The 17,748-nt window shown below is 42.6% G+C and overlaps 1 protein-coding gene across 2 annotated transcripts in view; it reads left to right on the top strand.

Moving 5' to 3' along the window:
- The first annotated feature begins 293 nt into the window (after window positions 1-293).
- The window catches only part of ZNF622 (zinc finger protein 622), a 61,661-nt gene continuing 44,206 nt past the window's right edge, over window positions 294-17,748 (top strand). The window contains exons 1-2 of one of the 2 annotated variants that reach the window (XM_033935239.1): window positions 294-465; window positions 753-1,379. In XM_033935239.1, coding sequence (XP_033791130.1) covers window positions 755-1,379 — 625 coding nt within the window. In that variant the 5' untranslated portion in view covers window positions 294-465; window positions 753-754. The remainder of the gene's footprint in view (window positions 466-752; window positions 1,380-17,748) is intronic. The other variant, XM_033935238.1, reaches the window with a different exon arrangement.

Here is a 17,748-nt window from a genome sequence, read left to right as displayed (position 1 = left end):
AGCCCCGCCCCTTTGGCGTTCTTCCCTCCCGCATTCTCAGGTCCCGCCCCCCTCTCTAGACCTACCTTCAAACTTGTCCTTTGACACTGTAGTAGCAGCAATTCCGAAGCTCTCTCTCGTCCCGCCCCTTCGGACGTAATTTCTTTCCTCCTCCTGCTGTTGCGCCCCGCCCCTTTGGCGGTCATCCCTCCCGCATTCTCAGGCCCCGCCCCCTCTCTAGTCCAACCTTCAAACCTGTCCTTTGACACTGTAGTAGCAGCAATTCCCACCAACTGCCTGCGCCAGCCCCGAAGCTCTCTCTCGTCCCGCCCCTCTGACGTAATTTTTTTCCGCCTCCTGCTGTTGCGCCCCGCCCCCTTTGACGCTACTTCCTGTTACTGGCGGGCCCAGATACTACTGCACGGAGAAAGCGCTGGGACTGGTCGAAGGTTATTATTGCCGGCGGTCTGAAAGACAAATTTAAAGGTAGGAGGGAGCGACGTGCAGGACCGGGAAGATTGGAAGAGATGTCGGGCCGGGTCCTCCAATGCTTGAAAAGGGGCGGTGGGGATGGGGAAGGGACTAAGTAAAAACTCTAGGAAGGGGGGGAGGGGAGCAGAAGAAGAGATCCATCAGAAACCCCAAACGTGACTATTATGCCTATATTTCTCTCTGTGTCTGCACACAAATGTATACTCATTCCTGCACAGTGGAGAAAAACTAGTTCAGCCTTGAAACAATGATCCTAGAGTCTCGCTTTGCTTTCTTTCCAGGGATGGCATCCTACACGTGTATTACTTGCCGTGTGGTATTTACTGATGCTGATGTCCAGCGAGCACACTACAAAACGGACTGGCACAGGTATAACCTAAAGAGGAAGGTGGCTGACATGCCGCCTGTCACTGCTGAAAACTTCCAGGAGCGTGTTCTGGCTCAGAGGGCAGTGGTGGAGGAGAAGGTCCAGGAGACAGCCATGTATTGCACTGCTTGCAGCAAGAGGTTCTCCACATTCAATGCGTATGAGAACCATCTGAAATCTAAGAGGCATGTAGAGTTGGAAAGGAGAGCTGCAGAGGCTGTCAGCAGAAAGGTGCAGATGATGAATGAGAAGAATCTGGAAAAGGGACTGGAGCAGGAGAGTCTGGACAAAGATGCAACTAATATGGCCATCCAACAGGCCATTAAGGCCCAGCCATCCATGTCGCCTAAGAAGAAACCCATAGTCAACACCATTAGGAGCCCTTCTCCCCCTGCCACTGCCCTGGGCCAGGTGTCGCAAGAGAGAGATAGGCCCCAGGTGCCTCCCAGGCTTCAGTGGTTTAAGGAGCAGGCAAAAAAGCTGTCTTTATTGGATGCCAAAGAGCAAAATGATGAGGATATGGATCAAGGTGAAGAGGATGGTAAGACAGCTTATTGATGTATCCCTTATAGGGGAGATATTCTGGGAATGGTTGAAAAGCAATTTATTGTAAAATTATATTTTCTCTAAACATTCTCTGTTTGCACTTTTGTAAAGTTCTGCTATCCCAATGAGCACACACTTATCCTAAAAATTATAGAATACTTGTGAGCAAATGGCATAGGACAAGATTTTAAAATCATGCACTTGTGTTTATAGTTCAGAAATACTTTGTGGGAGAAGCGCTGCTTATGTCTAGTGTGCTATAGAAATAGTAAGTAATAGAGTAATGTGCTGGAGGAGATAAATTGGACCTAGATTGGATTGGGGTAGGGTGGTGATAGAGAGCACTTGAGATTGAAGTGGATTAGGGATTGACTTGACTCGTGACTACTTTTCCAGGGAGAGGGTGGAGGGGAGGACTTTGGTGTGTGTTTTAAAAAAAAAAAAGCCCTCACTGAGTTTCATGATAATCAGGCAAAGTGAAAGCATGGAGGTTTTCCCCCAATGTCATAGCGAATCTGATGGTTTACCCCTCTGATGTGGTTAACCTGTCTGCTTGCTTATGTATTTATTTATTTCATATTTAGAGTGACTCGTGTAACTAAAACAGTCTGCACCCCCACATTCCTTTTCTCATACTCCCCACAAACATTCTCTATCTGTGCCCCTCCGAGTTTATTGTCCTTGCATATTCTCCCTAGCTCTTTTACTACACATTCTTATCTAACCAAAACCCAACCAGTCTGCTTCCATTCCCACCAGTAAGACCTCACTACCCTGTCTTTAACTTTAGCTGCTTCCCACTGGTCCTTACTCCAGCTTTCTTAATATCTATATTTTCCGCAACTTAGGCTTGTTGATCTGTAGAACAGCTATTTTCTTCCAGCCCCACATGACTCTTCAAGGACCTTTGCTAGTATCTACTGGAGGCCTGATCTTGGACGTAAGCTGGTGCCCCCTCCTCCCCCCCAAAAAATTGTCCTGATTCATTCACTGCTTTTTTTTAGTTTTATGAGAAGTGTACTGTTCAGATTTGGAGAACTACATAGTGTAGAACACAGCTCTTAGGATGTAGTGTCAGTAGGAAGTCTCAGAACAAGGTGGGGGGAGTGAGTGGGTATAGTGGAAGAGTCAGGAGGCCACATTTAAGGTCAGTTTTGTCCCTTTTTTGTTTGAGCTTTATTTTCCTTTAATCAGTGTTTTGATTGCTTCACACTGCCCGTTTGTATTTTTGGCTGTGTTGGGATGTTCACTCCTTTGTGTCATTGCTTGCCTCAGGGGAGGGAAACTTGCAATATACAGTATATTGAAAATTTGAAGTCAACTTATTTTGAGCTGTACAATACTCTGACAATAAAAATGATTTGAACTTAGATAGGTTATAAAATGATTTCCTCCTTGTGTTTTCTTCTTATTTGCCTGTTGCTAAGAGTTGAAGCAAAGTACAAAGAAACCGTATAGAAGCAAACTAAAATCACAAATCAGAACAAAGACAATACAAGATCACACACACTATCAGAACCCATGACTAAAATATCAGTCTGTTGGAACATAAGAACCAGTTTTTAATTTGTAAACTTCTATGATGATATACCAAATGGCAGTATATCAAATTTTAAATAAGCTGGAAATTAGTCCGGGTAAAAGCTTTAGTACAAATTTTGTTACTTTAACCTTATACTTTTGTTATGCTTTTAAATATAATAACAAAGGAAAATTTGCTATACAAAAATTTTGATACTCAAGCAGGCAGTTCTAACAAAATACCAATTGGCAATTTAAAAAATAATATTTTGAATATCAATGCGTAAGTCAACAAAAGAGAAAAAAAGGAAGAAGCAACAGAAAAGTGAGAGATGATATCAATAAACAATGATAGAAAAAAAAAAAAATCACAATAAAGATATTTCGAAAAACTTACTAAGTAGGATACACAATAATTGACCCAGTCAGTTAGATCTGTGAACAATAACGCAGAAGCCCCATCATTTGGAAGGCCTTGGTAATATAGCAACTTCTTTCTTTAGTAGCTAGAACTGATTTCAGTTGTTTAGGGTTCCAAAATATATACATTTGTCTATTCAACCTGCTTATATGTTTAGTTGGAAAACATAGGAATAACTGGTCACCTAGTGTCAGTATATCCTGATGCATAGTAAGAAATAGTCTCTTTTTTGTGTCTGTTTAGACCAGTGGTCTTAATTCATTTTTAATCTGGGGCCACTTTGGAGTCTAATGAGCTGATGGAGAGCCACCAAATAGCTTCCAATGCAGGGTCACAACACTGCTGATCCGTGTATGTCAATGAGATCCATTCCCACCAGCCCACTTTCCAAATTTATTTGGGGGTATTCTTAAGATTTTGAGCATCTCCAAATGCATTCTCCTTTGTCTGTTAAGAACATATGAATAACCCTACTGGGTCAGACAATCGTCCATCCAGCCCAGCAGCCTGTATCCATGGTCAGTGGTGTAGTAAGGGGGAGCGGTCTGCTCCATGCACCGTTCCTTCCCATTCTTCCCCCGCTGCACAAGCGCCTTTATCCCCTCTCCCCCTACCCCCCCCCCCCCCGTACCTCAAACTCTTCACTGGTATGAGCAGCAACTCCAACCTGCTGCTCGTGCCAGCGTCAGCTCCCCCTCTGACATCAATTCCAGGTCCCATGCCTAGGAAATGACATCGGAGGGAGAGCCAACGCAGGTAGCAAATTGGTGATGCTGCTCACGCCGGGGAAGTTAGAGGTACGGGGGAATGGAAGGGGCACGTGAGGGAAGGGGTAGAGGAGGGGCACCACTCATCCTTGCTACACCACTGTCCATGGATGGCCAATCCAGATCACCAGTACTTGGCAAAAACCTAAGCAGGAGCAAAATTCATTGCTACCAATCCAGGGCAAGCAGTTCCTTCCCCCATGTCTGTCTCCATAACAGACTATGGATTTTTCCTCCAGGAAATTGTCCAAACCTTTCTTAAAACCAGCTACATTAACTTCTCTTACCAGATCCTCTGGCAATGTGTTCCAGAGCTTAACTATTCTTTGAGTGAATTTTTTTTTCATTCTATTTATCTTTGTCAAGTATCCCCTAGTCTTTTAATTTTTGACAGAGTAAAAATTGATCCATTTGTACTGACTACACCACTCAGGATTCTTCCAGCATGCAGCTGTTCCCCCCCCCTCCCATCCATTCCCCCTTTCTGTCCTGAGCCTGGATAGATTTATTTATTTTTAATATTTGTTTGTATACCAGTTATACCCTATCTGTCTCAGTGGGATCACATTCTATCTAATATACCTGTAGCAGTTGGGGATCAAATGACTTCCCCAGGTCACAAGGAGCAGCGTGGGATTTGAACCCGCAACCTCAGGGTGCTCAGGTTGTAGCTCTAGCCGCTGCTCTAAACTTGATTGCATACATTGCCTCCATTATATGCACATTTCTTTTATGCATATTCATTGTAGATATCCTGAAAACCTGACTGGCAAGGACTGAGTTGAGAAACACTGTTTTAGAGCAAGTAAAGATCCTGTGAAAATATGGTATAGCTTCTTTCATCAACTCAAGGGATTCCTTATTAAATTTCTTGTAGTTTTGATATCAAGGGGACTACTGGGGGAAGTTAATATCTCTCACATTCAAGGACTTTTGAAATTATGGCTAATAGGTTAGTTTATTCTACTGTTCCATATAAGATCTTTAACAAACACAACTTTCATAGTCTCAGCTTTTTATTCTGTCCTCCGTATCCCTGTTAGGCTCCTTGTGCTGGTGTAACTTCTAAGTATTCACACAGTCTCCAGTCTCCCCAGAGATGTCTGTACTTTGTTTACTCTCCAGCTCAGTCTGTTCCAAAATTACTATGCTTTCCAGATGACTTCTAAGGTTACCTTTTTGGGCTTCCCAAGCTTCAACAAGCATGCAACTTCAGGGGATGTTGCCGGGCTAGAATGTTTTGGGCCCCCAGCATCTCCCATCACTGGCTCTGAGATCTCCAAATTCCATCCCTCCAAAAAAAAACCCTCAAAGAACCAACCTCGCCTCTCTAAAGCCTGTTCCCCCTGCTAATCTCCCAAACCTCGCCTTCGACTTTCTCACCCCAGTCCCAACACTTTATTGCAACGCCAGATCCACATGCAACAAGATCCAAATTCTGAAGGATCTACTCGAGGATTCTGACCCTGGATTCCTATGCATTACGGAATCATGGATTGCAAAAGATGATCTATTTACACAAAACAAACTCTGCTCCCACGGCTACCAAGACTTTTCTCTCCCAAAACTAACCGTAAAGGAGGTGGCCTGGCATTTCTCTACAAATCATTCTTCGATGTCCAGCTCCTCGAAAAGGGTAATCACACTTCACTAGAATATAAGCTAGCCTCTGTCAACGATGAACTTCACCCTCATCCACTGGGTATCCTGCTTCTATATCGCCCACCTACCCCTTGGAACAAATCCTCCAAACTCGTCCTTGAGACTATAACAAACGCCTTCCTCAAATTTCAATCTCCACCTAGACGACTTCACCAGCAAGGACGCAACCGAATTTATCAGCTTCCTCACCTCCCTTGGCTTCCCCCCCTGCATCATCCCCAACCCATGAAAAGGGGCACACACTAGACCTCATTAGTTTCCTTGATCTAACCGCCCACAAAACTTCAGCCGGTGACACTCGCTGGGAACATGTACCCTGGTCTGATCATCTCTTAGGGGCCTTCTGTCTCCCCATTTTCATGTCGCCTTTTGGGGCTCCATCCCGCACTTCCAATTCCATTACCTTCCGCAAAAAAATTACAAACGATCTGTTCTGGACTAAATTTCTCAACCTATTCTCTGTTCCTAAGCCTGCAGATTCAGAAACCAACTGGCATAACTGGGTCGCACTCTCCGAGTCCACCTATCACTCTCTTGCCCCTCTTTCCACTAAAATCATCTCCTACTCCCGTAAGGCCCCTTGGTATCTCCCTTATCACAGAGAACTAAAGCAGAAATGTCGAGCTCTGGAGCACAAATGGAAAAAATCTAAATCCCCTATAGACAGACAGTCCTGGAGAGTCAATATCAAGTTTTACAATATAGTACTAAAAAAAGCAAGACAGAACTTCTACGGAGACAAAATCTCCAGATCCAACAACCAGAGTAGTACTCTATTCAACATCTGGCGCTCCTTAACTTCCAAAAAAGGCTCCACCTTGGTTCCCTCCTCTCCCTCAGCCGATGCTCTGGCAAAATTATTCAACGAAAAGATCACTACCTTGAGATGCTCCTTCCCACCTACAGTCTCCTACAACTCTCTGGTGCCCACTGACTCCAATTCTACCCTAACTGTCTCCAACCCCATCCCAGTCTACAGATCCTGGACCACCTTTAAGCACGTATCCGAATCCATGGTCTTCAAACTCTGCCTCAAACTGAAATCCTGCAACTGCTCCTTAGACCCATTCCCCTCCTACCTATACGAGAAAATTCCCGCACAGCCAATCACATCTATTACCGAACTCATAAACTCCGCCATACACTCGGGTCTTTTCTCCCCAGAAATGGGTCATATTGCCCTGACCCCACTACTGAAAAAAATCAGACCTAGACCCCTCCACACCATCCAGCTATCGCCCAATAGCAAATATCCCTTTCCTAACCAAGATGCTAGAGTCCATCATATCTACCCAACTCTCATCATATTTAGAGAGATTCTCTATTCTCCTACCTTATCAATATGGCTTTCGTCCCAACTTCAGCACCGAATCCCTACTGTCCTCCTTAATCTCAAAGGTTCAGCTACTTCACTCTCGAAATAAGTTTGCCGTGCTCCTACAATTCGACCTTTCCGCTGCTTTTGACGTTGTTCATCATGATATCCTAGTCTACCAACTCTGAGATAGGCATTAACTCCACAGTCCTAGACTGGTTCTCAAAATTCCTACGTTCTCGTTCTTACACCCTAAAACTCCTCCATCTATCCCCCCTAGAAATAATTTACACTTAAGCTGATGACATCCTCGACCTCCTCGAGATCGACCCAAACCTTACCAACCTCTCGGAGAACATATCCTCCTGTATAATGAACCTCCAATCATGGGCCCATACTGTGCAAATGAAACTGAATGAGTCCACAAAACTATTTTGGCTCAGCCCAAAACTAGACCAACTACCCACCTCCATCCCACTATCCTCTGACTCCACTCTGTAGTTTGAGTTCTCAAGCAATGTTTTTGGCATCATCATTGATTCTACTTTGTCCTTCAACGACCACCTCAATTCCTTGGCAAAAAAATGCTTTTTCAGCCTTCACTTGCTGAAGAAAGTAAGATCCTGTTTCCATCAAAAACACTTTGCCGTCCTTGTCCAATCCGTCATCCTTTCCAGATTGGACTATTGCAACTCAATCTACCTAAGCCTTGCCAAGAAAAACCTTCATAGACTTCAGCAGATTCAGAATGCCGCGGCTAAGCTTATCTTCGCAAAAAGTAAATTCGACCATGTCTCACCGTTCCTGTCCAAGCTTCACTGGCTTCTGATAAACGCCAGGGTCCACTTTAAATGCACCTGTCTAACCTTCAAAATCCTTCACGGCATCCTCCCTCCCTTTATCCCACTTTCTTGGAACTCCTCAAATCCTAATACCACCAGACCCATCCACAAACTAAAACTATCCTTCCCTTCATTAAAAGGCATTTCCCGTGCAGGAAAACTAGGGATCTCCCTCGGGTCATTCCATGTCAAGTGATCAGATTCTTGGAAAATGCCCTGCATGACCATCGCGGATTTTGATGAAACTTCATATGCAGAGTCCACCATGTCTCAAACGAACTTTGATAAAGTTTTAGTTTCGCCTGTGGAATATTTGTGGAGATATAGTCATTTGTTTGACCCCATACCATAATGAAATACAGTACGACAATGACATTCTGACAACTTTGAGACACAATATCTCCCGAGCTGTGTTTCCAAAAAAATTGAAACTTAGCTACCCTGCACAACTTTTTGAGCTCTGTTCATTGCTACCAATAACAATTTTTGCCAAGCACTGATTGAATGCCTGAATAACAGTAAACTTGGCCGAAAAAATTAGTGCTCCAAAAAAAGTAAAAGTTTGACATTACTTAGCTCCCACAATAATTGAGTAATAAATGCAAAATTTGGCGCATAATGTCTCAGTACAACGTTGTTTTCAAAAGTACAATTTCAACCTCCAAGCTCTTTCCATTAGTTTACAAATTAAGTGTAAAGTTGCTAATTTGTGTAAAAAGGCCAAAAATAGGGTATTTTCAGCCTGCTTTTACAGAAAAATACCTTTTAGAAACTCTTTCAAATCAGTCTCATTAGAAAGAGCATATTTCAACCCCCCTAGAAAAGTGGACTTCATTTTTCAACGTAGGTTAACAATGGCTGAAAAAGGGGGACAAAGTTGGGAGACGTTGCCACGGCAACAACCTCTATTTCAACATAGTTCTGTCATTTTTAAAGTTACAGTTTTGTATTGATGTAGTATTACTACTACTCTATTGCGTTGGTCCATGGTGACATTGCCACTACCAGTTCAAGAGTTTGAACTGGCAACCCCATTGCCATAGGGGTCACGCCCGATAGCTGTGCAATACCAGCCACGGGTGGGCCACTTCGTCCAGGTTCCCAAGCCTCGCATTTGGTTTCTTTGTCAAGGTTCCAAAGCCTTTTGTTGGTATCTTTCTGGTTCCAAAGCCAATGATTAGGGTGTCTTATCCTAGGTTCCCAAGCCTAAATTGGGTATCTTATATGGTTCCCAAGCCGAAGTGAAGTGATTTTAACTGCCAGCAATCTTTATAACATTCTGTTAAATTTTTGAGCCACTTTCTTCAATGCAGTTTCTGGAAATTGATATTGGCGGCCGGATGATGTAACTGAAGGGGCACAAAGCATGCAGATGAGGTGTTGCTCTGGAACCCAACAAACGTCTTGCCTTTCTGGCCAATAAAACGAATGAGCTGGACCGTGAGGATGCATAAATTTTATCAATGCATCATTTTGTTCAATTGAGACTTCAACAACGTTGCCTATCCACCATTGATTATCGTAAGTACAGGCAACGTAGCAACCAGGAAAGATTTCGGACACTTTCAAATTTGGAATGGCAGTATCAGAAATTTTGGCAACAAAATTTATTGTGTCATTTGAAACTTTGCTGACACGAACCGAGTTTGAGTCGACTGGTACAAATTGGTGGTGCTCTCTGGTACCGGCTACTGTGCTGCTTTCATGCCATCTTTCTTCTTGAAACTTTTTGCTTTCTTCAATTTCTTCTTTTGGAACATAAATGTATTTAACTCCGTGTATATTTTGGTCACAAAAGTTAAATAGATCCTTTGGCGTCAATATTTGATCCGTTGATGGTCTTTGGAGGCTAGCCCGGGCAGCCAGTCGTTTAGTTATTCCACCAATTCCATCGCAGGGTGATTTTCCGTGGCTAATTCCAAAAAAATTCCATTCAGCCTCAATGTTGAAATCATTTCTGTGATTGCACAAATTCACAAAGTTCTTGTAGTTTTTGTGCAGCTGAGCCGTCACTGAAGTAGTATATTTTGGTAATGTTTGTTTGAGTTACCAAAAATTCGATCAACTTTTGAATAAACACGTGTACAGATATCGTATCATGTTGCATATGATCAGAAATAATGCAACAGTTTACAACTTGCAATGTGCCCACTTCATTGAGGTAATATGCAACAAAAGGATGTACCGTAGCTTGTGAATTTTCCCAGTGAAAGCCTTGGGCGGCATCCTGTACAACAAATGAGTAATTTTCAGCGAAATCCATCAAAACGATCATTTCCGTTTCTTTTAAGCCTGTCTTCAACATCTTCAAATATTCACTTTGATGTTTTGAAATGAAATGGTGACTTGTCAACTTCCAAATCTTGCTTGCAAGTCTTTCAATAAAGTTGTCCATGGTTAGTACGCTTGTTTCTAATGTTTCACGGTCAGCGTGAACCCATTGCTTAAATTCTATTGATTCTTCTGGATCTAAATCCTTGAATATTTCTTCCAGGTATGCTGTTAGTGCTTCTTCACCAGGGCAGTTTTGACATCGTTGTAGCATACAGTCCTTGACATTTAGGTCGCACACAGTTTTTTCCATAAGAACTTTGTAGTTCTCTTTGACATTGGCGCCTTGTAGCATGAGCTTTACATTTTGATGTCGTGCAGACACACACGGAGTGTGCACCTGATGCACCAATGGTTACACACCACTTTGGCCTGAGCTCACAGAATTTGGAAAAACCAATTTCAGTTCCGTATTTGTTACAGTACGCCACGTACAGCTCTTTTAAATTACACAACAGCAGCCGCTTTTGCTTTTGTACTTTTAAACCATTGAGGCGGACTGAAATGCAATCTTTTTTGCCTGGACATATTCTGCTGAATTCATCGTCTTCGTAAAAATCTTGAACTCTATTTGCAATTTCTTTTGGAAGGGACTTGCCAATTTTTGCATCAGGTATAGAACAAATGCCTTTCTCTTTCTTTACTTTTTGGGCTATTCTGACCATGCGCTCTGAAACGCCAAACTTCATTGCTGTTTCCTTTATTGACCAACTTTTTGGGGCCATCGTCAATAATTGAACTTTCATTGACCTGTTGGATATTGCAATTTTCGTTTTCATTTCCTCAATGAGGTCAGTGTAATCTTCAAAGCAATTACTAAAGAAGTGTGAAAACCAAATGGATATGCAAATTCACTTCTTATATCACATGTAAGAAATAGATTTTTTAGATATACCACGCCTCAGAGACCAAGTATACAAGCACACATTGGCTAAATACTTAGTTTGGTCTTGATGTCTATCATTGGCGAGTGGTAATTTTAGGTATTTTATATCCTTTCAATTCTTAATTTCTTTTGAGATAAGTGCTCCCTTTGAATTCATGCACTATCTTTGATTTATTTATTTTTCATAGTATTTGGTGGTAAAGATGTTTATACATCTAGTTTAAAAACTTTGATAAAAATTTAAAAAGAAGAAGAATTAAAAATAGAAATTAAGAATTGAAAGGATATAAAATACCTAAAATTACCACTCACCAATGATAGACATCAAGACCAAACTAAGTATTTAGCCAATGTGTGCTTGTATACTTGGTCTCTGAGGCGTGGTATATCTAAAAAATCTATTTCTTACATGTGATATAAGAAGTGAATTTGCATATCCAGTCAGTGTAATCTTCACATAACTTGCATTTTACAGACTGACGAGACGGCCCAACTTCTTCAGCTGAAACTCCAGCAGCAGATGTAATCTTCTTGGCTATCACATTCTGCACACGTTCAATTTTTCGTATCACATAGCCGGCTTTATCTCTACTAGCTAACCTTCGAATTTTCAATGGAGAGGTTCCTAAAGCAGTCAAGCTTTGATCAACTGCATCGGAGATGCTGATATCAAAATCATCTGAAGATGCTGCAGTAGCTTCACTCATTGACACGTATTGGGCTTTGCACCTACTGCAAAGTTTCTGACCTGGCTTGATATTTATTTTTGCCACTTTTCTAAAATCATTAGACATGGCAAGATCGACTTTTAACAATCCACTTTGAACAATGTGATTTTTCTTTTCAAATGGATTACAACACGATGTTTGCTTTAATTCGTATTTGTCGAGATACTTTGCTTTGTGGTGGAGGCAGATTTGGTCTTTATCCATCAGTTCAACTTCAGAGCGCCGAGTGATAAGCAATTTTTCATCGGTTGACAAATTATGTAAAAAAATGAGCCCACATTTTTTAGAATAAAATGTGCCGTCATGACACTTTGACAACAATTTTTGCCCAATGGCACAGTCTGGCAGAAAAGGATTATTATTAGTCGATTCGTTGCCATCCATTTTAAACTGAATTAATAATAATGTGGATCTGAAAAAGAAAACAAGTTGTAATTTGTGATCTGCATGCAACAAAATTATCACCTCAATTTCTAGTTAGGAATAATCATTAATTAAGAACACTATAATTGTACCCAAAGCTTGAGTAAAAATAAACAGGGAAAAACAGTGTGAAAAGTGACATAGTTGTAAGTTGAAATGTAGGCCGTTGCCACGGTGACATCTCCCAACTTTGTCCCCCTTTTTCGGGCATTGTTAACCTGCGTTGAAAAATGAAGCCCACTTTTCTAGGGGGTTTGAAATATGCTCTTTCTAATGAGACTGATTTGAAAGAGTTTCTGAAAGGTATTTTTCTGTAAAAGCAGGCTGAAAATACCCTATTTTTGGCCTTTTTACACAAATTAGCAACTTTACACTTAATTTGTAAACTAATGGAAAGAGCTTGGAGGTTGAAATTGTACTTTTGAAAACAACGTTGTACTGAGACATGCGCCAAATTTCGCATTTATTACTCAATTATTGTGGGAGCTAAATAATGTCAAACTTTGACTTTTTTTGGAGCACTAATTTTTTCGGCCAAGTTTACTGTAATTCAGCCATTCACTCAGTGCTCGACAAAAATTATTATTGGTAGCACTGAATAGAGTTCCAAAAGTTGTGCAGGGTAGCTAAGTTTCAGTTTTTTTGGAAACATAGCTCGTGAGATATTGTGTCTCAAAGTTGTCAGAATGTCACTGTCGTACTGTATGTCATTGCAGTATGGGGTCAAACAAATGGCTATATCTCCACGAATATTCCACAGGCGAAACTAAAACTTTACCAAAGTTCGTTTGATTCATGTGGGACTTTGTGCATAAAGTTTTATCAAAATCCATGATGGTCATGCAGGGAGCCCTTGATCACTTGACATGGAATAACCCCCTCCCCTTCAGAATCACTGAGCTCTGGAACAATCTTACCTCCCTTCTTCGGAACCTGAGCTCTCTCCAACTCTTCCACAAACATCTGAAAACCTGGCTATTCTCAAAAATGTAATACTTACTCCTTCTCTGGCTTACTAAGCCCTCCTAATATTCTTCTCACTTTATCCTTTAACCTTCATTGGAGTTCCTTTCTCTCCTAACTCTTGTAAACCGTGCCGAGCTCTACGATTGTGGAGAAGATGCGGTATACAAACCTAAGGTTTAGTTTAGTTTAGTTTAGTTCACCACTCCTTTTATGTTTACTTCTTCGTGGAAAGTGCTTCCAGGTTCACCCAGCAGAACAGCCGATAAAGTACAGGCAGCTGAGTTACTGGCCAAATTGCCTTTGCCTGTGGTCCCAGACTCTTCAGGAGTCTGTTCAGAGTTCCCACTGTTGTCCTATGCTGAGGAGATAGACAATGGTATTCAGAGCTTAAATGACACCTCAGGTCAGGAGGAGTCTCCCTCTTCCATTCCAGCAGCAGGGCACACTCCTGAAGTAAGTGCATCAGCCATCACTTTATCCACCTAAGGATTCCTCTACTGGGTCTTCGGGAGAGGATTCACCACTTTACCCTTAGTGACCTCTTTCCACTTTCCCATTTTAGTAATTACTCAACAGTCAAAAAGGGGAAAAAGTCACAGAAGTGAAATTTCAGTTTGGCTTCACATGTCGTACTCGGCAAGTGTCATCTTGCCTCAACCCTTTACAGTGTCTTCCAAAGTGTACTACAGCACTAGGTAAACAATTGTAAACAGTGGTACCTGCAGAAGGGAAGCTCTTCTTTTTTAACTCGACTAATCTAATCTCTCCATATCCTGATTCTTAACCAGTGGTGCCTGCATTCCCGAGAGGTGTGGAAAGAGGTCAGGCAGAGAAGGGTCTTGAACTCTAAAGCAATTTATTAAAACAAAACTGTCTAGACAATTACTGGTAATATGACTGCACTGCTATAATTTTAGCAATATGTTAGTTAGCATTTAGCACTGTTAGTAGTAGCTGTTGTTAGTAGTCACTAGTGGACACTAGTGCTGCCTGATTCACCGATTCACTTTGGATGAATCGATTCAAATCAATTTATTTTTACAAAAAACCGAACTCACCAATTCAAGTCGGCCCCCTTGCTAGAAGGGCTTTCCCTCTGCCGCCGAAGTCCATCCATCTAATGTAACTTCCGGCTTTGTGAAACTGGAAGTTAAATCAGAAGCAAGGACTTCGGCAAAGGAGTGCTAAAAAGTAGTAGTAAGTTAAAAAAATAGTAATAATGAAAGGTCCCATCCTTAATGCACCCTAGCGAGAGAAAGCGCTGACTGTTCCCCCTGTGTGCGTGATCCCAGATGCAGAAAGTGAACGTGACTCTCCCTCCCCCTGGTTCTGACCAGCAGCCGCCAGTTTTCTCGCAGTCCAAACCGACCCCACGGTTTACAATCAGACGCAGAGCTGATTTGGTGCCAGTAAAACAGAGGCCATCTAGGCCGCCGATGCTGCTTTTCAGTGTGCTTCGCTCTCGTCTCTCTTCCTGTTGGCTAATACATGCAAGAGCTGATCCTCCCTCCAGCTCCAGTCAGGCCTAAGCAAAGGGTTTGGGGTCCTTGGGGTTGGGAGTCTTCAGTTGAACCATCCTCACCACCCTTTACGATTTTGATAATTAAAGTAAAAAAAACAAACTGCATGAGGCTGCCAGAAATCCCACATTGGTCTGAACGATCTGGATCACTTGTTAGGTCTCATGCTGTTTCTTCACTAGGGTGTAGGGGGGAAGATTATGGAGAAGGGAGATGGGGGAGGGATGGAAGAAATAATGGATCTAAAAATAGGAGAGGGAGAGAGATGGTGGACAATGGAATTTAGGGAGGGAAGGAACAGAAGGAGAGAAGTTGGACACAAGGGATGGAGTAGAGGGAAGTAGAGATACTGAATAGGAGAGTAGTTGGAAAGAGAATGGGAGAAATGGTAAACCCTGGGGTGGTGGGGAAGGAAGGAGAGATGCAGGATGAAAGGGTAGTTAAGAAAAGGAGATGGTGAATCTGGGGGTGGTGGGGTCCATCGCTGCGATGCAAAACATCCGGGGGAGGAAAGGAAAACGGAAGGGGAGGACAGAGATGGAGATGGATGATTAGCACGGAGAAAGAAGGAGACCCTGGCAAGCGCGTTATCAGAAGACAACCAGAGTGTGGGACCAACCTGATTTAAATAATGACAAGACAACAAAAGATAGAAAAAATAATTTTACTTTCTGTTTTGAGAATACAATATGTCAGATTTGAAATGTGTATACTGCCAGAGCTGGTATTAGACTGCAAATGTGAGCTAGGATTTAACAGAGAAAGGAAAAGTATTTTTTGTTTATACCACAGCACCAGTGTGGGTAGGAGAGGGCAAAGGGGGTGAAGTCATAATGCCGTTGTACAGGGCCATGGTGAGACCTCATCTGGAGTACTGTGTGCAATTCTGGAGGCCACATTACAGTAAAGATGTGCGCAGAATTGAATCGGTTCAGTGGACGGCCACCAGGATGATCTCGGGGCTCAAGGGTCTCTCGTACGAAGAGAGACTGAACAAATTGCAGCTCTACACTCTCGAGGAACGTAGGGAGAGGGGAGACATGATCGAAACATTTAAGTACCTCACGGGACGTGTCGAAGTGGAAGATGATATTTTCTTTCTCAAGGGACCCTCGGCCACAAGAGGGCACCTGCTCAAACTCAGGGGCGGAAAATTTCATGGCGACACCAGAAAGTATTTCTTCACAGAGAGAGTGGTTGATCATTGGAACAAGCTTCCAGTGCAGGTGATCAAGGCAGACAGCGTGCCAGACTTTAAGAATAAATGGGATACCCATGTGGGATCCCTACGAGGGTCAAGATAAGGAAATTGGGTCATTAGGGCATAGACAGGGGGTGGGTAAGCAGAGTGGGCAGACTTGATGGGCTGTAGCCCTTTTCTGCCATCATCTTCTATGTTTCTATGTTCTAAGTTTCTATGTTCTAGCCCCTCTGGTACCCCACTGTGCTGACTTTGGTCACTGTTTTACTGACCTATCCTGGTTCGTGCTTGAGCAAGTCCCTTGGGATTTTAGGGGGGATCGACAGGCTCACCTGAATCTCAGGGAACAATATTGGATTTTTCAATTACAATCTGTTCAGCCGAATGGCCTTAACGAAAGTGTGGAATGGAATACCATTGTTTAATAGGGTTTTTGGCTCCCTTTGGATAGTGGATTTTGGATGCAGTGTGTGGTGTGCTTGCGTGTGTGTGGGGGGTGGGGACTCTTTTTGATTGCGGTGCTCTTATTGGTGGGTGTTTCTTTTTCCCTCCCCTTTTCCCTCCCTCTTCTCCTTCTCTTTTCTGTGGTGCTGACTGTGTTGAGTGCTGGCACTGTATGATTGGTTGGTTCGTGTATGATGTCACCTGTGGATCTGTTTTAGCCGGTGTGCTCTCCCTCCCGGGCACCCCGCCCTCCAGCCTTCCTCTCTGCTTGTGTTCTGTTGGAGGCCAGGTTCCTGAAGAAGGGCTCCTCCCGAAACCAGCGCGGTTGAACCTCTCCTCCTGGCGCGGTTTTTCCGTTTGTGTGACAGTTTTGGATAAGTATTGTTTCTTTTGGACATGTTTTTCACTTTTTGGTATGGTTTTTGACTTTGTTTGTGATTTTGCGTGAGTTTTTTGAGGGGGTTTGGCTGGCAGGGTTTGTGTGGGGGTCGCTCAGGTTGCTTGTGTTGAGTTTCATTTACTCACTTTGATTGTTGATTGGTTTGATTTCTGCACACACAGGGCGCTCGATGATGGTGTGCGGGTGGAGGCTTTTGGCCTTGGCCCAGAAGTGAAGTGTCGGAGCTGTGCTCCTATCACTGAGGGTTCACACTGAGAGCGCCCTATAACATCATATAATGTGACATGTTCTTTGACATATTACACTATATTTGGTTTGCAAGTTGTGAGCCAAGTTAGGCACTTTGAGCTTCCCCCTCACAGACCTTGATGTGACTTGGTTGCCTTCCTTGTTTTTTCTAGTTTAGGATTTGTTTGGCAAATTAGGAGTGTGTTGTTGTTGTCTATGTTCTAAGAGGCTTTAAAATAAACCCACTAGGATGTTTGAAAACAAACAAACCCCAAAACACCCAATTGGGCAGGAAAATCGAATCGAATCAAAATATTTTTCCTGAATCGGGCAGCACTAGTGGACACAGGGTTTTTAGAAACCAAAAAAACTTAAGAATTCCTGCTCTAGGAGAAAGAATGAGACATAAGGCAGAAGATTTTTAATATAAAATGGTTGGCCTGAGATAATGTCTTAACATTGCTAGAATTTTAACAGGAAAGCCAGTACAGGGGTGACTTGTCACCAGCTTTCAAATCGAACAGAATATGATCAGTTAATTTTTCCAATTTCTGTGAGTTCAGAAAACTGTGTATGTGTGCTTTAATGTGAAAAGGCATGTGTGAGATACAAATGAGGACCAAATATTAAACTGTGACCTGAAAAATGGTGCTTTCTTTGTTCCTTTCTCTCTCCTGCCTTCATCTCTCATGTGTTTGTATCCTTCACC

The sequence above is a fragment of the Geotrypetes seraphini genome, chromosome 2 (assembly GCF_902459505.1).
Source record: "Geotrypetes seraphini chromosome 2, aGeoSer1.1, whole genome shotgun sequence".
Classification (NCBI taxonomy): domain Eukaryota; kingdom Metazoa; phylum Chordata; class Amphibia; order Gymnophiona; family Dermophiidae; genus Geotrypetes; species Geotrypetes seraphini.
This window is presented reverse-complemented; position numbering and strand designations above follow the sequence as displayed.